A 25,650-nucleotide genomic window follows, 5' to 3' on the forward strand; every position below is an offset into this window, starting at 1 on the left:
TTTTTATATGTAACCACTTATTCTAAAACCAACCATCCAAAAAAAAAATTGCTTCAAATTTCAAGGTAGGTACTCATCATTTTAAAAAAAAATTATTTATCATTTGACATAATCATGTTAATGGATTCTTTTCTTCAATTTTTAAAAAGTAAAAAAAAAAAAAAATCATTGCCCACATTTGAAATAAGTACTGCTGTATTTATGTTTCACAAAAAAAATGGAATATGAAAGTTAGATGAAAAAGTAAAATAAAAATAAAAGGAGTTTTAAAAAGTCACTACATTCCTATATCATTTCCGAAGTGTTAAAAGTAAAAATAAAATCATCCCACACATGAAAAAAAAAAAATTTTAAAAAATTCCTCACTTGTTCTAGTATTAGTGAGTGCCGCTAAAGTTGTAAGAAAGAAAATGTTTTAATGGTGATGATTTTTTAATCAAAAATTTGATATTGGAATATAGGAATGTTTTAAACAAAACCAATGGCCCTGAAAGCTCAGTTGGTAGAGCACTCACTTCACACACAAAGGGAATGAGATCGATCCCAAATGAAATCGAGATTTATATTTGACCCCGATGTCCACCCAGCAGTGATTGGGTAACTGGGTCTGTTAGTAAGAGCCGGTGGAAAGTACTTTGCGATAGACTAGCAATTACTATTCTTGTTTCATGCTATATAAACTCTGGATTAGCTCTGACTAAATGAGTCCAATGACTCTGAAGGACTACATTTATTTTTTGTCTTATCTACTTAAACAAATCAAGTCTCCAAAAAGAAGTCTAAATCTTTCTTGAACTTGACTACATCTTACATTAAAATTTAAATATTTTTAGAAGAATGAGTCCTCTTATAATTGGTGGGGGGGGGGGGGGGGGGGGGGCGGGGGGGGGTGTAAGCGACCAATAAAGCTGGAGGAGAAAAAAAGTCAATATTTTTTGGGGGGGATTTAAATATATTAGATGCCTGAAACCATAAATTTGATAGCATGCTAAGAACATAATGACAACATTTTACAGTAATTGTCAATACAACAAACAATGAACAGTCAAAATCATAGTCAATCGGTTAAATGAAAGAAGAAAAAATAAAATATCCAAAACCAGTCTCTAGATAGAACCATGAAAAAAAAAAAAAAAAGAAGTGAAAATGGAGCTGTCCAGCACAAATGATAAATCTAGCAAATGTTTGAAGAATTTCAAATATTTGATTCCAAAATTGGAAAATTATTGGAAAATTTAATCATAATTAAACAGCACTGCATACTTTACAAATGAAGAAATGTTAACATTGACTGAAAAAATCAAACACCTTTCAATTACAAATTAAGATGAGAAAAGAACACCAAAATAAAATAATTACAACAACCCAAGTGATCATAATTTTTTTTTAAAAAAAACAATAATAAACAAAACAAAAGAGATTCTAAAGAGCACCACCATTTGTTGAAACGAATAAAATGTGATCAATCTTCTAAAAACGGTATTATGTCAGGATGAACCCTTTATGCTTAAAAATACATTTTTAGCTCAAAGTACTAAATTGGACTTGAAATAAACTTTATTGAGAAAAAGGTGTTTTGTTCCTTTCTTCATCTTCAACGAAATAAAAACTTTCTAAATTGGATCATAATGACTTTAAACCTTATATCTGACCTGCCTACTTAAAAATCTAATAATTAAAAGTCTAATAATTAGTATGTTTTGGGAGATAAAATTGTGTCGCTATAATTGGCTTTAAAAATCAACAATTTAACCTCACAAGGATCAAATAACACTTCAAAATCCTGAAAATTATGTAGTCTGGTCGCATCAACTTTTGTTTTCAATAAGTTTTAATGACTTAGAAATGCTCATGAAGTGCTGAAATCGGAGCCTAATTTCATAATTTTATACTAATTTTGTGTAGTAGTAGGCAGGTCCATTAACCCACTTTTCACTACCTGATTCAATCCCACATAATACCAGATTGACAAAGGTGAGTCACAAATGAATAAGGAAAGGTATATTGACAATCAAGCAGCAATCAACAATCATCGTAATAAATCAGCCATTGACAAGCCATGGACGTCATAGTAATAGTAAGAGTAGACGAGTGGTCTGGTTTCATTTGATTTCAATACTGACCCGGAATAGATCCTTGTCTAGAAGAGGGATGGGGAGCCCAGGGATATCCTGTCTCAGTGGATACAGTAAGGTCAAAAGTCAGAGGGTGAAAGTTTATAGAGAAAAGTAGATGCTTACGAGGATAGATGGAGTGGCAGGCAGACAAAAAGAGTGAACAAAGAGTGAGATGAGATAGAAAGACAACAGAAGAACTAAGTGAGTAACACTTTATGAATGTATTTAAAAAATCAAGATTAGTATTTTAGATATACAACTGGTTATGAAACTTTAACTGTACTTTTTATTAATCAGAAAGCTCAAAACAAAAATTATTCGTTCTTAATATTTTCAAATTTGAATATTGTTTGTATTATAATCATAACCATTTTTTTTTTGAAATAAAAAAAACCCTAAGCAATCAAAAAGGTTTTTGGGTTTTTTTTTAGTTTTTTTTTATGAACACACAAATAAAAATGAATAAAAGAAAAAAAAATATTGATGTTTTGTATGAAAACATTAATATGAATGTCTTTATAAACCCATAAACTGATGACCGATAGTAAATCCAAAGTAAATTTTTAAATCTATGACACCACTGGAAATTGAAAACAAAATATAGTTCCAAAATCAAGGAGCCATTTAGAGAGCAGCTTAAAAAAATATAACAATAATAAAAAAAACCCATACTGATCGTGAAAATAAAGGATGAAACCCCTTTCCCACCTCTCACAAAACTTCTCTCCCTATCCCTTTATAATAATTTAGTAAAGCAAAGTTAGTTAATAATAAGAAAAGCGTATAGAGTTACTCGGAATCAGACTGAAAGACAAAGACTGAATCCATGACACAGTTCCCATAATTGTACTGTAATCTGAGCAACACAGGTGTTCCATAATGAACACATTAAAAGAAAAAAGACAAACTAGAACAGTACATAGTACTGTGCAACCCACAAATGTGAATGTTGCATAGATCATCATTCTGCATATAAAATATCCACTTCACACAAAAGCCCCAGCCCTCAAAAGATGGTAAACAATCTACACATCTGTGGTTCCAAGTTCCAAGAACACATCTAAACGTGTTGGTAGTGGTTTACAAGACAATTCCAAAATAACATAATCATAATTACAATTCAAAGGCGAACGGGTAAATATACGGGGGAAATATAATTAATACAGATTACACTTAAGAAAGAAAATAATAATTTACTATTACTATTTATGGTTATCTATGACAGTAGTCGGTGGAAATGGTGATCAGGTGCTCTAATAAATACATCAAAGAGAGATGATGAATGAAAGTGGTATCAACATAAACAAACAAAAATCTTTAACTGGTAAAATGAAGAAAAAAAATTATTTTAAAGACGTGGGAGCAAAGAAGTTAAAAACCAGATTTGCTAGCCCTTATTTTCGCAAAAACGAAAGAATTTTTTTTTTTTTTTTTTTTTTGCTTTAAATTTAACCTCAGGTGATGCACTGTGTTCCAAAATAGAAATAAAAAAAACGTATTGGCCTCTGAATAGCCTTTAAAAAATGTAATCAAAATTATTGGAAACAGAAAAAAAAAAAAAAAAAGAGGGAGAGAAAATGAATAGTTCAATCAGCCTTGTGAGATGAACAATGCTCTATTGATAACAGTTGCTGGCAATTGTAGAGTATGATAAGCTCTGAATTTTGTCAGAGTTTTAGAAAAGAGATAATGAACTGTTCATTTTCTGTTTTCTACAACTCTTGACAAAATTTTCTAAAACTGAACAAAAGTAGTAGTAGTAGGAATAATAATAATAATAATAATAATAATAATAATAATAATAATAATAATAATAATAATAATAATAATAATAATAATAATAATAATAATAATAATAATATTAAGAAGAAGAAGAAGAAGAAGAAGAAGAAGAAGAAGAAGAAGAAGAAGAAAAGAAGAAGAAGAAGAAGAAGAAGAAGAAGAAGAAGAAGAAGAAGAAGAAGAAGAAGAAGAAGAAGAAGAAGAAGAAGAAGAAGAAGAAGAAAAGAAGAAGAAGAAGAAGAAGAAGAAGAAGAAGAAGAAGAAGAAGAAGAAGAAGAAGAAGAAGAAGAAGAAGAAGAAGAATAAGAATAAGAACAACAACAACAACAATAATAATAATAATAATAATATTAATAATAATAATAATAATAATAATAATAAATAATAATAATAATATAAATAATAATAATAATAATATAATAATAATAATAATAATATATAATAAAATAATAATAATAGAATGATTTGCAGAAAAATTAACTTCTTACGTTTTATTTTTTTAATAGGTTTCCTTATAAAAAAAAAAAAATAGGGGTATCAGTGATGATAATGACAATTTGTCAAAAAGGAGGAAAATGTATCGGTCCATCAGTCAAACTCAAACAAAATCATAACATAAAATATCCCGGTTTCATATATACTGTACATCTATTCTTAATAGAGAGATATAACTTAGTTTATGTAAATTTTTAATGAATTTTCCTTTCCTTAAAACAATTTTTTAAAATACCTTCTTTTCAAGAGATTTATAATTAATTATTGGTCAAAAGGCCTGAAAGTTTTGTTTATACTTTTTTTTATCTTTGTTACTGTAGCCCAATGGTTACGGATCTTACAAATAAGACTCAAGTATCTTTAATAAATTAAAATTGTAAAACATTGTAAGAACAAGGTAAAAAGAATAAACTAAGTTGAGCTCCCCTTATAATTGAAACAGATTAATATCATCTCTCTATAACCAGATGACGTTTATAAAGTTACCATGAAGATTGATAGAAGAATGGATGAAAGGGATATATGGATAGGGAAAAGATAGAAAGAGAGAAACAGAAAGAGAGAGGGGGACAAAGAAAGTGAAAGAGAGGGAGAGTGAAAAAGATAGAGAGAGAGAGAGAGAGAGAGAGAGAGAGAGAGAGAGAGAGAGAGAGAGAGAGAGAGAGAGAGGGGGGAGAGGTTTAATTGATAAGGCTTTTTTTTCTAACCAGGGGGAAGATCGGATAATTATCTTTTTAAATGGACCTATAACTGTAATTCCGCTCTTGACCTACTTACAAATAAAATCTAGACTAATTTTACCCCCTCTTCCGCCCCCTTCCTTTTCGACCATCAATTGCCTTGTCTCACTTTTGACATCTGGCACCAGTTTGTCTAGACTGACACCATAAAAATTGGAGTGTCATCAAAATTCATACAAGTGAGCACAGGTGTCAAAATATGACACAAGACTTGTTGGTGATTTTTCCACGGATCCACCCCTTGACCTGAGCTTTTATCAGAGGAAAATATTTCACAGGACAAAATCAGCGGTAAATTTCTGAGAAAATCTTGAAATTCCGAAATTCCACGGAAGATTATCATCACTGGAGTAAAGGGGGGTTACACCATTTATGGAGAAAAAAAATCCAGAAGAAAAATATAAAATTGAAAAATAGCAAAGAAAATTGGGCTAGCAAAACTGTTGGTGAAAGAAATGTCGATTATTTTTTTTCTTTCAAAAATGAGTGTGGTGTGTGAATCTAATAATTATGTGATCTGATTTTACTACGTGGAATTACTGATAAAATCCTACCTGATGTAAGGCAGGGGCTAGGACGGGAAGTAGGAATCCTGTATAGATGTAATGAATCAACTGGTCTCTCACTAGAGGATGAGCCACCTGTGGGGATATCACAATACAATGAAAAAAATATTTAAATAAATAAAATTCCCTTTATTGATCCCCGAGGGAAAATTTGTCTTTACTCGAGTCTATTCCAATATATACTGTATATACTGTTGAGCCACGCTGTTCCAAAAAATACAAATCTTAGAAGCAAGAATCCACCAAAAATCATTATTTTTTTTCCATCTGTTAATGATAACGGAATAAATTATCACCAGTTATTATTGAAACAACTGTTCTAAAAGAAATAATTCCAGAGCACTGCACTGCAGTGCACTTAAGTTTTTCGAATTGTTTCACTTGCAAAATCATGCCAGAGGTGATATGCAAGAAAAGGGAAGAAGAAGATTAAAAGAAAATATACATTTTCATGTCTTGAGAATTTTTGAAATATAAATATAAATAAGTTTCCCTTTAAATAATTAGGATTGTGTAACAATAGGTGATATCACTACATCATACTCGCAGTTTCAAAGTCCCAATACCTTACTTCAATCCCATGTGGAGTCGAGATATTTTTTAAAAATCTCCCTGTTGAACCAGAAATTATTTGGAAGTTTATAAAGCGCCTTTAGCACGTTTAGTGAATATTGCAATATATAAATGCTCAAGATTTTGGAGGTTTTGTTTTAGCTACGTCTGTTTGATTGAGTAGAAACTACTTAACGATAGATTAATGTCCTATCTAAAGGGTAGCAAGCAACTACCACTGTCCACATAACATGCTAGGAACCAGGTTAAACACAGGCTCCATGGGTTTCATGGCTTTGAAGAACTACTTTTATACTAGAAAATAGCAGCCAACTTTTGAAATAGCTAAAGCGGGACTCCCTAACATGTGCTACCACCATGACCCAAAAAGGCAGCATATTTGAACTATAATAAAATATAATCTAGACTGAGATTGATAAATATTAAAGCTTACACCACATACTCTCTATTTAATTCTCTAATCATAACCCTGGGACATGTAATGGTCAAATCCATGCACATAAAAAGACCAATCTTTTTTTCCCCCTTTTCCACCAATGTGGGATAGTTGGGTGCTATGCTTGAGCAATTTGATTTCCTATGTCAATCCATACCTGTACAACAGCATTAGAAAACTGTAAAGAGTTTAGGAACATTTGCAAGTCTGGAATTTTGACACAATCCTCCTTAGTGATGGCGTGCCAGTCTTCAGATGGGGGAGGAATACGGCGTGGTAGGGAGGAGTATAGGCCATTCAAACCTGTAGCCAGGACCTGGGAATGGAGATAGGATGGTGATGATGATGATGATCTAGTGGTGGTGATAATTATGCTGATGCTGATGATGATGGTGGTGGTGGTGGCAGTGACGATGATAACGATGATGATGATGATGGAGATGCTGATGACTATGGTGATAATGAGATGATGAGGATAGTGATGATAATGAGGATAGGATGATGATGTTGATGATGATGATGGTAATGAAATGGAAAAGATGAGATTAGTTATAGATCTGAAGTTAAACATACTGGAGAAAAAAATAAAACAAAGTGGACTAATTCAAACAGGAAATGACAATGATAGACAGTGACAGAGATGGCGAAAGTTGTCGTGGTGTTGGTTGTGATGAAAACGGAGAGAAATAGCAACATACAGGACAAAAATGTGAATTATTAGCGATGTAGTGTCCAATGTGAGGATGTCTGTTGCTCAAGGTCATGATGAGAAGAAGGGCATCTCTAGCCTTTTGACCGACAGGACCCTCTCTATGAATGAATGGGATGAGGAGGGAGAAGATGAGGAAGCGGGCAGGTCCATGATCTGTATCCGTGCTGTCAAAGTGATAAATAAATTAATGAAATTTAAAAAATTAAGAATCTAGACTAATAATATTAATAATATAATAATAATAATAAATATAATAATAATAATAATAATAATAATAATAATAATAATAATAATAATAATAATAATAATAATAATAATAATAGAACTTCATTATCTAAAGAAATGGAAATTCATTTTTGTTCACATTGATGCCAATATAAAATATAATTACGTGTGTCGTTAAAAACGAAGAAAGTCACACACTTCACAAAACGGCTTCGTCTACTGCACTACTAATATCATGAATCAAAATATCAATCAATGTAGCATGAAAATTTGTAAAATTCCCAGGAATACGAAAAATTTGTAGGATTTGGCGAGATGATTTTTGTAATTGTTACTCTGGAAAGCAGGCTTTTAATAATAATAATAATAATAATAATAATAATAATAATAATAATAATAATAATAATAATATAATAATAATAATAATAAATAATAATAAGAATAATAATAAATAATAATAATAATAATAATAATAATAATAATAATAATAATAAACTTATATAGCGCTATAACTCCGAGACACCAGACTCTAAGCACTTAAATTACAAATTACTTTGGCTGAAACATAATCATTTACACACACACGCACACACACACACACACACACACACACAACACAACACACAACACAAACCAGACCTATCTTGCTTCTCATACCATCTACTAAAATCGAAACAGATAAGTTTTAAGCGAACGTTTAAAACTAGACAAAGATTCCTTTTCACGATTGCTCTGCTGTAAGGCGTTCCAAATAGAGGGTCCGAAATGAGAAAAGAATCTCATTCCAGCATTTTTCCGAATTCGAGGGACAACTAGTTTTGTGGAATCACTGGCCGAAAGTAAGGGGCGGGGTTTTGAATATCTTTCAATTAGTTCCGAAAGGTAGGAAGGGGCAGTACCTTCAAGACAACGATACACTAAAACACAAGCTTTGAATTTAATCCTTTTCCCAACAGGCCGCCAATGCAGGTCATGAAGTAGAGGTCCGGCAGAGTCGCACCTACGCTTCATGAATACTAGTCTGGCAGCTCTGTTTTGGACAATCTGAAGACGTTTCAGATTGTATTGAGAAACGCCAAACAACAGAGCATTACAATAATCCAATATCGATAGTACGAGGGACACAACCAGGTGCTTGGTCACATCCTCAGATATGAACCGTCTAATGGAAGCAATCTTTTTTAGTTGGAAAAAGAGTGATCTAACCAAATTATTAATCTGATGCTCCATCGACAGTCCAGAGTCTAAGAATGTGCCAAGGTTTTTCACTTTGTCAACAATTTGAATGGAGACATCCCCCAACTTCAAATCTGTTTCACTTTTCCACTTCCTGTTCCCCACATACAGCACCTCCGTCTTATCATCATTCAGTTTCAGTCTGTTCTCATTCATCCATTTCTTAACACTTTGGATACAATTTTTACTATTGGCTGATACTTCTTGTAAATTTCTCGTATTGGAAACGCAGTACAATTGCGTATCATCAGTGTATTGATGGTAAGACAGACTGAAACTTCTGATGATTTTAGACAGAGGGCCAACGGACAGAACAAAAAGAACGGGTCCAAGTACTGAACCCTGGGGGACCCCACAATCAAGAAAGATTTCCTCAGATCTATATTCATCCACCGTAATAATCTGTTTACGATTAAACAAATATGACCTAAACCAATCAAGCGCTGCACCAGACACGCCATAAGTAATTTCAAGACGTTTGAAAGAAGATTGTGATCAATAGTATCAAAAGCAGACGATAGGTCAAGCAAATTCAGCAAAGAACATGAACCATTGTCTATAACAGAGAGGAGATCATTAACAACCCTAACAAGTGCGGTTTCCGTCGAATGATGTTGCCTATAAGCAGACTGAAATTTTTTTTCAAGACAATTATTTTTAAGATGAGACAGTAATTGTTTCAAAACAAGCTTTTCTAAGATCTTAGAGAGAAAAGGAAGATTAGAGACAGAGCGATAGTTTTTTAAGTTCTCTTTATCAAGATCAGGTTTTTTCAAAAGGGGTTTGACATGAGCAACTTTGTAAATGTCTGGTACAGCACCTGACTGCAACGAATTATTAACAATACATGTAAATGGTGTTAAAATTACATGAATGCACTTTTTTAGAATGGCAGTATTTACGGGGTTTAAATCGCAACTTTTAGTTGGAGACGACATAATGCAATCACATAAGTCAGCTTCAGTAATCTTTGAAAAATGTGTTAATGAATCACCATGAAACTTGTCAAATGTTGTATGGATCAATTCAGACGAGAGTTCTTTCCTGATGGTATCCGTTTTTTCTTTAAAATATTGACCAAAGCGAGTTGGTAGATCTGCACGATCGATTAAAGATGGAAGAGCTGATTGCGTCTGTTGTCCCAGCAGTTCCTTGGTCAAGGCAAAGAATTGTCTCGAATGTCCCACGTTTTAGAGGCTGTCTTCATAGAATTTCTTTTTGGCCCTGAAATTGACGGCTTTCGCATCATTTCTAGCCGCGATGTACCGCTTCTTATCGACAGCTTCTCTGGACTTGAGCCATTTTCTTTTTGCCCGCCTCCTGGCTAATCCATTCAATTTTATTTCGGTATTATACCAGGGTGCTTGATGTCTCACTCTTACTGCTCTAGTTTTTAAGGGAGCGTGTTACTTTTAAAAAATGTCAACTAATTCACATTAGGGAGGGGGGATATACAAATAGAATCAATTGTACCTGAAGAAGCTCTCCAAGATCAATCCTTGTTGAGAGATACAAATGCATATTTGGTGTAAAACCAGCACCAGCTTGAACTCCAACTCTCCATTGTTGATTTCTGAACAAAAAAGACATTGAAAACAATAACAAGAGTCAAAAAAGGAAATGGATTCTTCAATTTATATAACGAAGACAGGTGATGTGAATGTTACAGGTTTTCCCTTTGTCAACAAAACATGATGAATGAAACACTAAGACACCATCCTCTCATCTGTCGTTAGTGTGATAGAGGCAGTTGGTCAGGATTCATTTTAAAGTGAGAAAGAGTAAAACTCAGAAAAATAAAAAGATTACGGTCCTGCCACGGGTAATGAACAAAAATCTGTATTTATCTTAAATTCAATCAAAAACAAAATGCTAAGTAACGGTTTACAACCCTATTTTTTGTTTAGAATCTCCCTTTAAAATGATTCAAGAATTAATGTCATGAGGTTCAACTGATGAAATAACAATCTTTTTTTTACCAATATATTTTTACTAATTATGTTTTTCTTTAACAATCTGATTTTGGCTAATCTTGGCCCTCAGAAAAAAATTCTAAACTTGTGACTTTAGGATTTAGCCGAATATGTTAAGAACAAAAATAAATCATACACAGTTAATCAAAATATGCCTTCTGACCTCTAGTTAGCAGTACTGAGTTTCCAAGTTACCTGATGACTCTGCTACCTCCATGAGTAATTTTAACAATGGCTTGATGACGGGTTTATGTATGAGAAGCATCTGATGCGACTGACTGATGACCAACTCGAACAGGCGGAGTTGTCTTATCCTTAGCTGGTCATGGATTGGACAGTTGACAGAGCACCAATTGCAGAACGTCTCCAGCAGTTCAGATTCCATAACATAATGAAGAATGGGACCTGATGAAAGAAATAAATTTGGCTGAGTGCTTTTGACTTGATTTGGGTGCAGGTTTGTACTTCATGGGCCAGGACTCTTTACTGAGATGTAGGTAAACAGTCAAGCACATACTCCTTTTCTTTCTTCACTTGTAAGTCACCCCATCACTATATCTAGGTAATCATCTCTAAGCATTTTCCTTTTGAAGAGAATCCTTAAAGGGATCTCAGATTAGATGGATGGTCTGTTTTCACTTTACTTCTTATTTAAACTAGTCCTCTTGTCATGGTTTTTCTTGTGACAGCAGTTTGACTCTAACTCTATAATATTTTGAACTATTCAAGAGTTTCCTTTTTACTGATGCTGAAATGACATATAAGAGCTGCACGTACAATTTCTTTTTTTTTTTTTTTTAAATATTAAGCTTTTAGTTAAGGGTCCCTAGCCAACACCAACACTTAATATGTAAGCGTCATTACAATTTTGTTTTCAACAATGCTGTTAATGGCTAGGTACTAATTTCACATCCAAGTCCGGTGAGAGAATATGAGGAAAGAGCTTTTTCCAAGGACTTAAATTTTCACCGCTCTGAGCAGGACTCAAATCCAAGACCTACAACTAGACCACTAAGCAGCACAAACAAAAAATTGATCTCTTAGAGTCATAAGAATCATCAAGCCAGAATTTATCCCAGTTTCTTTAGTTTTAAATCCCTTGGATAGGGCACAAGGTTATTACAATCCTTCAGAGCCATTAGGTCCATTGAGCCAGAGTTTATCCTCGTTTCTATAGCATGAAATGGACAATGGCAATTGTTTTCTACCCTTTGGATAGGGCTCTAGTCTACTGCAAAGTACATTCTGCCAGATCAGACCCAGCTACCCAATCACTGATGGGTGGACAGGGAGGTCAGAAAAAACAAAAAACAACTCAAATTTACCCAGGATTGTTCATTATCCTTTTGTATGTGAAGCGAATACTCTACCGACTAAGCAATCTGGGATTTTCCACTAAATATGGCAGAACCCTCTACCCAGAGTCAGAAAAAAAACTTGTCTCAACCAAGGAATCAAGGATCAAAACCAGTCCTGTTCCTTATGGGGTCCTAAAAGACATACGAGCATTACAAAAACATGGATTACCTGGCATTCCCCCATCATCATCCTCACTGACCAGCAGTGTAATCATGGATTCCAAGTTGTGCATAACAAGTTCCACTCCATCTCCTGTTGCCTGGCCACTGGCAGTGATGGACTTTCTGTCCTGAAGGAGGATCACTGTACATGCCTGACAAAAAGAAAATTTGATAAAATGTCAATTTGAAAAATAAATTAACAAAAACAAACAAAACAAAAAAAGAAAGAAAAAAAAAAAGACCCAGAGAAGCTGAATATACATAATTTAATGTGGACGATGTAGGTTTTGTTGTGCCCCCCCCCCCCCCCCCCACAAATGATGAAGTTTTATTTCAAAACCTTGTACAAACAGTTTGTCAAAACAGACACATTAGGTAAATGAGGAGTATGTACGGTTTCTGAATGTTAGTATCTTATAGTCTTATAACAATAGTAGAATCTGCAGCAATAAAGGTATCTTTTTAAAATGACAGGCTTATATTTTTGGAAATATTGCTATTGTGCTGGTAAGGCAAAATTCCAGGACATTAGTGTTCAAATGCTGAATTTGGCATAAAACCTATTTGATTCATGATTGAAACTATAATTTGGCCATTAAAATAAGTAAACAACCTTTTTTTATAAATAAAAAGATTAACTAAGGCATTCTTAGAAATAAGTAAGAAAGATGAACAAATTTTAAAAAAAATGAAAACCAACATACCTGTTTCCAATGGTTTTGAAAGACCTCCAGACAAGTATTGGGATCCGTCTCTGACCGAGATCGACTTGAGGGGCTGACAGACTTCCTCTCCCCGGTACGTTTAAACCAGCTCATTCTTCTAACCACCCTGCTACATTACTCAGAGATGATTTGACATACCTTTCATAGAAACAATTTACTTCTGAAATTTGAAAACAACATTTTAAATATTAGCAGACAAAATAATGATAATAAAATGTTTGTTTTTTGTTTTTTAGGGTTTTACGGTGCTTGCAACACATAATTTAGGTTATATCAGCGCCAGTAAAAAGGAAGAAAATGGGATAGCAAAAGTTCTAGAATTACAATTAAAGCACCCAAGAAAAAGTAAGACATAGGAGAACTGGGAACAAATAGAGATCAGATGTAGATTCCAAGAGCATACCACTAATGTACTTAGTTTGAGATCACCTATAAGTCTCATCCGGACACAAGCACAAAATCCAACAAAGAGGAATACACTCAAATGCTTACATTATACATTCAAAATAACAAAAATATAATAACACATAACAGAGAGATGATTTACAAGGAAAAAAATATCATCTCCCAAAACAATAACTATTCATTTGACCGTTTCCCTCCCAGCTAGGACTGCGGCAAGGGCGAGGAAAAACCAAGTAATCTCAATCCAAGTCAAAGACAGAAAGCATGTTGGAAAACAGATATAAGGGGATAGGAGACACAGCATGTATGTCCCCCTCTGCCCACTATGGGAGGTCAGGAACCCCACCCAGGATAATAAAATAAAGCGTTTCAACCAAAACAAATCTTAATGGGAATTCATGGTAGATCTATACAGAGGATTTTTTTTACTTTATGAATGTACACAATCAGTACAGATAATTCAATGAATGCCTCATTTCTAATACAATTGTTCATTATATAGATGTATGATTGTAATTGTACGCTTCATTCATCTGTCAAAATGCCAAAAATTAAACCTTCTCAATGTAGGTAGTCGCATCGCCCGTGGCTGAGCCGCTGATCGAGCCCCGATATCGATGTTACGGCTCTGGAGTGAAAATTGTGTTTACCGGTGAACATAGTTTTACTTCCATTGCCGTGGAATCGCTTCCTGTGCACTAATTTCGTCACTTCCGGTCTCATTTTAAAGAGGAGAAGCCAGCGCATCAGGCGGCGTTTTCAGATTTTTAATCCGTTCATTCTTTGTTCAGATGCCAGCTGTTTGAAAATTTGGTAAGTTTTAACTTCATTTTAAATACATTTTTCATTATATTACCTATTTTTAATTAATGTTATATTATTCGCCAACCATTTTTCTCTATTTGTGTGAATTTTGGTGGTGATTGATGCTGGCGAAAGCGTCTTTTAGTGACTTTAAATACGATGCGTGTTCATGAAGTTGGCGACGGCCAACCAGGATTGCCTCTCGATGTATCCCCGAGTCTCCTGTGTACAGTGCAGTCTGTAAACTATCGACTGCGTTTGCTTTTGTGACTTGTATAAATAATTTCAAGCTAAATAATTGCTGTAAAAAGACTGAAAATAGTCCCATCCATAATTTTAGTTTTATTTTATGAATGAATGTTGAAACTGAAATGACTTTTTAACTGGGATGATACCGGACAACTAAAAATTATGTTCCACTGATATTATTTTTTATCTTTTATTTTTGTTTGTTCTGCAGGTTAAGTGTGTTGGTTTAATTTAATGTGGTTAATTTCAATACAAATAATACAGAATAGCATGATAGAGCCAATTCAAGTATATTTCATTCATTACTTTACTCTTTACCACAACAAAAATTATTATATAACTTTTAATTTTGTTGATTTAATCATAATCGAAGTACTTTTTTTGTTTTCAGAGTCAGACGTTCATTATGACACCACATTTTCATGTTTCATTTCCTGCCTTGTATTTTTAAATATGAAATTGAAATAACAATATGAATTTGATTGTCTGCCACCTCCAACTCCCGTCGTCTGCCGCCTCGAACTCCAGTCGTCTGTCTTGTATTTTTAAATATGAGATTGAAATAACAACATGAATTTGATTGTCTGCCACCTCCAACTCCAGTCGTCTGCCTCCTCCAGCTCCAATAATCTGCCTTGTATTTTTATATATGAAATTGAAATAACAACATGAATTTGATTGTCTGCCTCCTCCAGCTCCAATAATCTGCCTTGTATTTTTAAATATGAAATTGACATAACAACATGAATTTGATTGTCTGCCACCTCCAACTCCAGTCGTCTGCCGCCTCGAACTCCAGTCGTCTGTCTTGTATTTTTAAATATGAGATTGAAATAACAACATGAATTTGATTGTCTGCCACCTCCAACTCCAGTCGTCTGCCGTCTCGAACTCCAGTCGTCTGTCTTGTATTTCTAAATATGAGATTGAAATAACAACATGAATTTGATTGTCTGCCACCTCCAGCTCCTATAATCTGCCTTGTATTTTTGAATATATGAAATTGTAATAACAACATGAATTTGATTGTCTGCCACCTCCAGCTCCCGTCGTCTGCCGCCTCAGCTCCAATAATCTGCCTTGTATTTCTAAATATGAGATTGAAATAACAACATGAATTTGATTGTCTGCCACCTCCAACTCCCGTCATCTGCCTCCTCCAGCTCCAATAATCCGCCTTGTATTTTTAAATATGAAATTGAAATAACAACATGAATTTGATTGTCTGCCACCTCCAACTCCAGTCGTCTGCCGCCTCTAACTCCAGTCGTCTGTCTTGTATTTTTAAATATGAGACTGAAATAACGACATGAATTTGATTGTCTGCCACCTCCAACTCCCGTCGACTTCCTCCTCCAGCTCCAATAATCTGCCTTGTATTTTAAATATGAAATTGAAGTAACAACATGAATTCGATCGTCAGTCTCCCCCAACTACTTCTGTATCATTGCTTGGACTTCGATGTATTTATTCAGTATCATTACCTGGATATTGCCTGTGTCTACATTCCATGCAGCCAACAACCCAGAGTGCCTAGATTTTGTTGTCTTCTTGTTTTTTGCCACATATCAGCCATCTTATGGATTTAAGCGAGTCAGTACGTGAGTACCCTTTAATCTGTTCTCTTAGTGATGTTGAATGCAAAGCAATTATCAAATTTTCTAAAGTTCATTTCAATTTTAATGTAGTTTAATAGTTAGTCATATGATACATCTCTTCGAGATGTTCAGTTTGATATATGACATGCCTATGTTGCAGAAAGTTTGCAAAGTGTCGGTATTTATCGGCTTATTGTTTGTTATTATGTAATATGATACGTAATATTCAATTTTGCATTTTCAGGTTAAGTTTTCTCTACCACTCTTATGTAGTTCTTGTTTTTAATTTTGCATTTTTATCACTGACCATGTTTGCATATATAAAGCGGCAAGCTTGTTTCTCCCGAGTACTGTTGGTGCCCAAATGTCTTGTCCAAGGATGCAAAAACATTGGGCAGTACATTTGCAAGTTGCATTTACTGACACTTGTTCAACTTTATTTCTAGCCCTGTTCATTGTTTTTTTGTTTTTTTTTCTTCTCTCCGAATACCAGTCATCTTTCGTCTGTTGCTCATTTGCCAATGCCAAATATTAAGTGCCTTCCCCAAGGACACAACTTTAGTGTCTAAATTCATACGTTTACGCTCCTTTCCTCTTGTTTTAACAATTTTTGTGTTCAAAATTAATCATAGCCATAGTATTGTAAGCATGCTCTGGAAGAAGACCACCCTCAAATCTGTTTTTAAAGTTATTATCCGTTCCTCGCGTCTTTTTTTTTTCATTTTCTAGGGTTATGTAATTGCATGACGTTGCATAATATTGCATAATAATCATTTAATTTTTTTAAAATTTGCTTCGTCTTTCCTTTGCGATCATTTTGATATATGGTTTTATATGTATTCCACCCCAAATAACCGTGATTTTCCATTTCCCCCGCTTTTCGGTTGCTCTCTGGTCACAGTTTTAGTTTCTTTTTTCCTCTTAAATTATATTAAGTATTTTGGTCCACTTTTGCGGACTAATAATCCCGTAACTTTGGTTCTAATTGTCACATTGTCATAATTTTGGTACCATTGAAAAGTGTATTTCTTGCAGAATAGCATGAGACTATTTTGAAAACAATTGCTGCAATCTCAAATTTTCATGCAACTACCTACTCAATGGTATGAAAAGTTTTGTACTACAATTCTATTTTTATTCTTTTTTAGAAGAAAATCATTTTAATTACAAGTATAATTTTTTTCAGATTTTCTATCCATCGTATTCCTACGTCTAACTATAGCTTACATTTACTCTCCTCTATTCATTGATCTAGTCGTTAACTCTTACTCTTTTGATAACAAAAGGGCAGGTAAGTTTTTGTTTTCATTTTTCAAAGTTTTCTAACTTTATAATTCACAACTTCAGCCTTCACAGTTGACCATGAATCGAATGGATTTTTATAAAATCATTCAGTTCAGTTAAGGAATTAATTAATTAGTGCATTATAAATAGATGATCTGACAACTGAGGCCATCTAAAGTAAGTTTCAATTTCATAAAGTACTCAGTCATTGATTCCTTAAACAATGTAGTTGGAATTGGCTGAACTTGAACTGATCATCATATTCATATTCATTCAAATTCTTCAACAAAATAAAAATGAAATATTGGCATGAACAAGAAACGTGGATTGTGGATGAATGGCAACTTAACAACAAAGTTATGCAATAGAAAACGTTAAGCTGATTTTTTAATGAAGAATTAACTCTAAATTTCTATAAGATTGATTTAGGCTCGATCAATTCGGTTATCATTGAGCAGCGACAGTGGGTGTCAAGACAATCGTCTGCTGGGATTGATGATGATTCACTGACACTGGTCAGCCAGTCAAGAATAAAAGACAACATCATGAATGAGTGATCAAGGATCCTGACCTATAGAATGATATGTAAACAACATTAATTCAAAACTTGTTTTGAAAATAAGCAAAAGACGGGATAGCAGTCAAAAACTTAAATTTTTCATTACCCGTTGACAAAATTTCCTCTTCACTAAAGGGCTTATTTACACTTCATTTACCGGAAGTAGTTAAAGGTGATAAGATCACAACCGGAAGTTAATTCTCCAACATACTCCATTCATTAATTTTTTATAATAGAGAGAAAACCCATTATTTTGTCCGAGGAGAGATGAAGACGCATAAGCTTGTAATTGTACACGTTGGTATGCCCGCAAAACACAAAATGAAACGCGAGTTGAACGGAAGTAAGAACACTTGGCGACTTGAAGACCATCAAAGAGGACAACAACTGGACGGTGCGGATTTTAAAAAAAACAGTACCTGAAAAAAGTAAATACTAAGTATTGAAATAAATAATTATAAAAACAAAAACCATGAAATAATAGTGCTCAACTTTTTGATTAAAGGAGCTATTTATAAACGATTATACCTGAAATGTTTTACTAAGTATTGATAGGCCTATCTAGTTTTACAAATGTAAAATAATAGGTGCCTTCAAACTTGGTCTGGTTTTCGTGGCAACTTAACACTAACACGGGCCATGTCCGCATTTCCTTTTGTCCCCTTTAGATTCTACATCTCTACTAGACTAGCTACTATAATTATAATCTATTGCCCCAATTAAAATATAAAACTTTAAAAAGAAATAGAGCATTTATAGTTATAGCGCAAACATCCACAAAACGTGATTACAGCGCTTTGCAAGAGGTCCCAAGCCAACAGCAACATTTAACATAATATAAAAGGACGAGACATGATGACGCTGTAATATAGCAATTTTTTTCTGACAGGTGTTCAGAGACATCCCTGTTAACAGCCGAGTAGTCATTTAACACATGAGTGAGGTGAGAGAATGTGAGTTAAGAGCCTTTTCTGGGGATCAACTAAGTGCCGAACCCTGGGTCTTCCGGTCCAAAGGCGAGTGCCATACCACTAGACCACATAAAATCCGCACATTGGTATTCTTCGTAGGTAAAACATATAAATATAACTTTATTTTACACTATAATAGCCAATTGCAATTTTATACATCTAAACCACTCCAACACAATAAAGAAAGAACGAAATTGACGTCACCGAGCTCTTTGTTATGTGATTTTAAAGAAAATCGACTTGAAAATATAAGAGAAGTTATATAAAACAACAATTTAATATAAGTACAAAGATGTTTTTTTAAAAGACGCTTTATCATCTTTGTTCCAGCAACCACTTTCTTTTAACATCTGAAAAAGAAGAGAACAATTATTTTTTTTAATTGAGCTTTATATAGCGCAATATCCACTAAATGTGCTCAAAGCGCTTTACAAGGGGTCCCTGGTCAAGAGCAACATTTAACATGTAGGACGGGACATGACGCATGTTAGGCGATATTACAATTTTTCGGACAAAGACAACGCTGTTAACGGCCAGGTACTCATTTTACACCTGAGTACGGTGAGAGAGTGTGAGTAAAGAGTCTTTTCCAAGGACTCAACGATGCGCCGAGCGCGAGGCTCGAACCCAGGACCTTCCGATCCGAAGGCGAGTGTCATACCACTAGACCACATAGCCGCACAGAAGTGTAACAAGTCTAATGAACTATTGCTCATATATTTAGAGTGAATAAAGAACACATTTATTGTATATTCCAGATATTATTCTTTCCCAATTTAGCAATCAGTTGAGCTCTCGCCTTTCAATCCTATTATCACTAATAAAATCTCAAATCTTAACCGCAAAAATATCGATATCTTTATATCAGATACATTCATCGGCTGCCAATTATATAATAATATTATAACAACAACTATTTGATAAAACAGACCCATAAAATAACATCGCCAATTGGGGGTGAAAAAAGCACCCTAAAAACCCCCAAGAAAAACAAAATAACTACCAAAAAAAAACAACAAAAACGAAACGATTATAAAGAAACGGGAGAAGAAAAAAAAAACCCTGAAGAATACACAACATCGAGCTTAAAATCGATATTTGATTAAAATGCCTTTAGGAAAAGCCATGCTGATATTCCATCAAGGGAACATCGGAGCTCCCCGTCACCAACGAGTTCACCCAAAACCGTTCATCCCAAGACCACTCCACAACAACTATCATAACAGCATTGAACAAAATAACGAGTACGTAGTCAAGAGTCGTCAAAATGACATGGAAGCTTTGAGGAATCGAACCTATCTCCCTCCGGTCAAAGGAGCGATCGTGGATTGGTCAAATTACTCTCATTCGGACAGAATCCCAGACGAGCACACGTTGAACACCAACAATAAGTTACAGAGGGCGATGGAGGAGAGGAAGGAGAAGTGTGTCAGAGCCAGGAATTATGCTGTAGGGAGGAGAGGACCACAGAGAAAAGGGTGAGGTGTTTGAAATAGTAGTCGCCATCATAGTCATCGTCATCGTCCTAATCATCATCATCATCATCATCATCATCGTCATCATCATCATCATCATCATCATCACCACCGCCGCCGCCGCCGCCGACGAGTAGATAAGGCGTTGCATGATCACCCGGGGTATCGAATTCCAAGCCCTATAATATCGACATCTCGTTATTTCCTTGAGCGAACATTTTAACTACTATTGCTTACTTGCGGCATGGCATTACACTGCGGCTAATGCTTATGTTATCTTGGTCCCTTCTCGAGATATAAGAGTCCTAAAACAAAAATTCCACTGAAAATGAATGGAGGGGATTTAATTCATAATTCACTTAATTCAATTATTGAGAAGGGTGGGGGGGGGGGTGCCCTTCATAAATTTAATGTTCTTTCTATATATCAACTTCTGAGAAAAGATTATTTGGACAATATTGCCCAAATACTTCTAAACTAGGCTATTTGAATTTGAAAATTTCAACCAATTGGTGCTTCCAACCAAATGGCGTGACCTGTTGTTGCTTTGCCTGGCAAGATATTGACATGGATTTCTTTTCTTTTCTTTTTTCTTTTCTTTTTTTTTTTTTTTACTATTATCTGATCGTGATAGTATGAATCTCGGAATGTTAAATTTACATACATAGCATACGCATTTGAAAATCACATCAGTTGCCGTTTATTCGATTAAAACTAGTGGAATAAAGATTTCAATGATTTTCTTTTTGACTCTTAAATTTAAATTAAAATATAGTTTGCCCCTGATATCGACAGATAAGCGTGAAACGGCGACCCATAGCCAACTTGAGTAGCACTTACAGATCATGAGCATCACTCACAATTGTAGTTCCACAGACGATTGAGAAAGAAATGCAATACGCTTCAACAGTCTTAACGTCACTTCCCTCGAAATGACGCATGGTAACTTAGTAACTGGCTCAAAACCATCGAACAATGGCGGACGCCCTTATGAAATATTTCTCCAACGAGCATAAAAGTGTATACAGAGGAGAAAAACATTATAAATATGATCTTATTTTGACTTTTATACATTCTGATCACAAGACATATGAAAAGTTATAGCCAGCATGAAGAATAAAAAGTACCGATTTTCTTTGTTTAGAACCACGATGGCCGCCGTTGCTGGGCGACGTGACATCAGACTATTAAATCCAATTCCACAATCAGTGTGTCAAAATTCTGTGATAAATACTCACTAACTATGAGTTTGTTTTGACATGTACTAAAGGTACTCTGGAAGTAAAGAAAGTTTGCCATACTTTTTCCTTGACTGGAAATAAATAGTCAATAGGACGGAACGGGCTAAATGACAGGAAATATTCCGACTGGTAAATGCTTAGTAACGTTCGAACCATCAATTGGAGAGCGGCTTTGGTCAGCTTAGTACTGGCCGCATGACCTAAATAACCCTGTTGCAATTTTGGCTATCCTCCCCCCAAAAATTCGCTCCCTAATTTTTAACGGTCAAGGATTCCATCATTACACTTTTAACCATATTTTCAGATTGCTGCCACGAGAGTTATTCAACTGTCAGTTGAAATACCGCCACATCCAGAGCCAGATAAAGAAAGCGTCTTACATCCAATGGGTGAATGACCATGCATGGTATCACCTGCTTGATCAACCTCCCAAAAACTCGTGGGTGCTGATGAGAAAGGAAGATAAGTCGTGACGTCACGCCTTCTACTTTTCCGGTTTCGAATTCCTTGGAAGTGTGAATGTAACCAGTCCATCTGAGGACTAATAAATAATCGAATAGGTTGCATATGGAATTAAAAGGTGGCATAACTATTTTAGTATCCGGATGTATATGCAAATTCTTAGGATAACGGGACCTAAAAAAAGAGTGTGTTTATCATGCTTGACATCATCATCATCATCATCATCATCATCATCATCATCATCATCACCATCATCATCATCACCATCATCATCATCATCATCATCATCATCATCATCATCATCATATCATCATCATCATTATCATCATCATCATCATCATCATCATCATCATCATCATCATCATCATCATCATCATCATCATCATCATCATCATCACATCATCATCATCATCATCATCATCATCATCATCATCATCATCATCACCATCATCATCATCATCATCATCATCATCATCACCATCATCATCATCATCATCATCATCATCATCATCATCACCACCACCACCACCACCACCACCTCCACCGCCACCACAGCCACCACTTCTATCGTCATCATTAAAATCATCATCATCATCATCATCATCATCATCATCATCATCACCATCATCATCATCATCATCATCATCATCATAGATGCAAATCACACAAAAACCCAACTCCACCAGTATATTATTTCTATACTTTTCAGTTCTTTATTGTTTTACTTTATCAAAATGATACATTATAATAATATGCAACATCCATTGTTGATATGATACATATCAATGATGATATGCATAAAGTATAAAATTGAACACGAGATATGACAATAATGATCATTAAGCATTATATAGCAACATTATATGAGAATATTAATCTTCAAAACCAGGCAAAATAAAAGGATGAAATATGTGACCATTGTCTCAAAACGTTATCATTCTACCCCTCACCCTAAAAAAAATGGTAACGCGTAATATAATGATGCTATCGAGTTTACAATGATAGTTTGTGACGTCATAAAATCAAGAGTTAAACTTCACTAAAAATATGTTCTAAAAAGAAGAAATATCATTATAGTATATTTATAAATGTCTTTTATTCAGATTCAGAGAAAACGAAATAAGAATGGTTTGAATAAAAGATTTCTTACACTCCTGCGTTTTGGATTTCAAACTGTAAGAGTTGTCAGAAAGCACTTTGCGGTAATCTCTCTCTCTCTCTCTCTCTCTCTCTCTCTCTCTCTCTCTCTCTCTCTCTCTCTCTCTCTCTCTCTCTCTCTCTCTCTCTCTCTCTCTCTCTCTCTCGCAAGCGGCCGGGAGCACGTTCGGAATTCCCAAAAGCAAGAGTGTAAGAATCGTATATTATGCGGGGGTGATTTAGATGCTACAAATCGCTTTTATAAACCCAAATTATGAAACATGGGTTAACTTTTTATATATCTATTTCTATTGGCGTCAATACTGCCTGAAATTGCTGGCCAGTAACTCGTCCTTGCAAGTATCGATCGACAAAAAATACCCCCAGTTTGACAAACAATATCAAACGGGAACTTCGCTAATGTCCCTGGTTTGAGATTTTTTTTTTTTTTTTTTTTGACAAGATGAGGGTCGTTTTAATCGATCGATATTTGCAAGGACGAGTTTTATGGACAACATTATAAACAAATACTTTTACAGCGTACGGCAGAATGGACACAATTTATTGAAGTGACAAAAACTAAAATGTTTCATTTCGAATGAAACCAATTTTGGACACCTGGTACTCCCTGACAAAATATCGTTTTGAAAAGATAGGTCAATAATATTTGTAATACATAATACAGTATTAAGAGTGACTTTCTCCAGTGGCGGCTTGTTTGAATGGCGAGGGTGGGCCATACCTTACCAAGTTATTCAAGCTTTTAGCCGATGTTGACGTTTTAATAGCATCTGATTTTCGATGAGACGATTTAGTTGTCAATATATTAATTTGACGCTTTTTACTATCAGGAATTCCGACGAAATTTTTATTTTGTCAGATCTTCGCGCCCGCCTTAGTACAAAACCCATGTCACGTTCATATTTATCTCCATCCCCACCCCCCCCCCCTTCCCCAACACAAATATGCCCACCACCTCCCCATTGCTACAGTTCTTGTTTCTGCGCCTTACAGTACTACTTGAAGCGGCGTTCAGTAATTGAGAATAAAATTTTAAAATATTCTTTTTGTTGTAAGTGAGCTTTTATATAGCGCAATATCCACTAAACGTGCTCAAAGCACTTTACAAGGGGTCCCTGGCCAACAGCAACACTTAACATGTAGGACGGGACATGACGCCTGTAAGGCGATATTCCATTTTTTTTTCGGACAGAGACAACGCTGTTAACGCCAGGTATTCATTTTACATCTGAGTTCGGTGAGAGAATGTGAGTTAAGAATTTTTTTCAAGGACTCAACTATGCGCCAAGAGAGGCTCGAACCCAGGACTTTACTATCTGAAAGCGAGTGTCCTACCACTAGACCACATAGCCGCACAATAATGATGAATAACTTTTTGGACTTTCAAAATTAAATCTATTGTAAAAAGCAAGTTTTGAGTTCATATGAGGCTTCCCATATTTAAAAGCAAATACGGTAAATTATATAATATGCGTTTCTAGATCAGATTGCACATGATTGCCTGGTTTGGTCGAATCAATTCACAATACGTCCTATAAATACTTATGATTTGTTCCACTTAAAGCATAATATACACAGGGAATAGGAATATAAATGTTGCTGCTCGAAGCTCGAAGAAATATATATAACAATGTGAAATTGAATGTATGCTTCAATTTAATATACGAAAACAGATAAAAATAGACGTTTCGGGTTTCCCCTTTATCAAAAAACAGGATGAATGAAACACTACAGACTAATGAGATAGTGTGGTAGTGGCGTTGTTAAGATGAATAAACAAAATCATTGATGGGCAGGAAATATTACGGGGAAGAGGATAAAAGTGACCCATCGTCTCAAAACGGCAGTATGTCCGGGTAAAACACGATGCTTGAAATTGAATATTCATAATAGTAGCTCATATACAGTTTGGATTCAATTAACCAGCTTACTCGTGCTGTATTGTGAAAAGACACGTATTTAAAAATATGGCCAGAAAACTCGTCCTTCCAATATCGATCGATTTAAATGATCTTCATCTTGACAAAAACTTTCAAACCTGGGGCTTTATTAAAGACTTCGCGAAGTCCCATGTTTGAGAATATTTGGCAAGATTTGGGCCATTTAATTCGATCAATCATTGAAGGACGAATTTTCTGGCCAAAATTTTAAAATACGTGTTTTCCAGAGTACGACAGTTAGCTGGTTAAATGACGTCAACGAAGAGTACTTGTTTGTTTCTTAAACTTCAAAAAAAATAGTTGTAAACTGTTCTAATTCTTATCATTTTAACTTTAAACTCAATTATCATTGTCTAGTTCAACCCGACGTAATACCAGATAGACTCGATAGGTCACACACCGAC

The 25,650-nt window shown here is 34.7% G+C and overlaps 2 protein-coding genes across 9 annotated transcripts in view; one reads left to right on the forward strand and one right to left on the reverse strand.

The window, feature by feature from the left end:
• The window catches only part of LOC144970739 (FHF complex subunit HOOK-interacting protein 1B-like), a 38,677-nt gene extending 20,510 nt beyond the window's left edge, over window positions 1–18,167 (reverse strand). For 2 of the 4 annotated variants that reach the window (XM_078910707.1, XM_078910706.1), the window contains exons 1-9: window positions 18,106–18,167; window positions 13,080–13,260; window positions 12,383–12,527; window positions 11,051–11,260; window positions 10,356–10,455; window positions 7,408–7,585; window positions 6,867–7,025; window positions 5,689–5,775; window positions 2,124–2,171 (exon numbers count right to left, since the gene is read on the reverse strand). In XM_078910707.1, the coding sequence (XP_078766833.1) occupies window positions 2,124–2,171; window positions 5,689–5,775; window positions 6,867–7,025; window positions 7,408–7,585; window positions 10,356–10,455; window positions 11,051–11,260; window positions 12,383–12,527; window positions 13,080–13,193 (1,041 nt within the window). In that variant the 5' untranslated portion in view covers window positions 13,194–13,260; window positions 18,106–18,167. The remainder of the gene's footprint in view (window positions 1–2,123; window positions 2,172–5,688; window positions 5,776–6,866; window positions 7,026–7,407; window positions 7,586–10,355; window positions 10,456–11,050; window positions 11,261–12,382; window positions 12,528–13,079; window positions 13,261–18,105) is intronic. The other 2 variants (XM_078910709.1, XM_078910708.1) reach the window with 1 other exon arrangement.
• Window positions 18,168–18,350: 183 nt separating this feature from the next.
• The window catches only part of LOC144970740 (uncharacterized), an 8,486-nt gene continuing 1,186 nt past the window's right edge, over window positions 18,351–25,650 (forward strand). The window contains exons 1-4 of one of the 5 annotated variants that reach the window (XM_078910713.1): window positions 18,360–18,427; window positions 18,889–19,069; window positions 19,839–20,448; window positions 21,991–23,063. In XM_078910713.1, the coding sequence (XP_078766839.1) occupies window positions 20,078–20,448; window positions 21,991–22,159 (540 nt within the window). In that variant the 5' untranslated portion in view covers window positions 18,360–18,427; window positions 18,889–19,069; window positions 19,839–20,077 and the 3' untranslated portion in view covers window positions 22,160–23,063. Of the gene's footprint in view, window positions 18,428–18,888; window positions 19,070–19,728; window positions 20,449–21,990 lie in introns of all 5 variants that reach the window. The other 4 variants (XM_078910710.1, XM_078910711.1, XM_078910715.1 and 1 more) reach the window with 4 other exon arrangements.

This window comes from Berghia stephanieae, chromosome 4 (genome assembly GCF_034508935.2).
Source record: "Berghia stephanieae isolate SIO BIC M18660-M18661 chromosome 4, UCSD_Bste_1.3, whole genome shotgun sequence".
Taxonomy (NCBI): domain Eukaryota; kingdom Metazoa; phylum Mollusca; class Gastropoda; order Nudibranchia; family Aeolidiidae; genus Berghia; species Berghia stephanieae.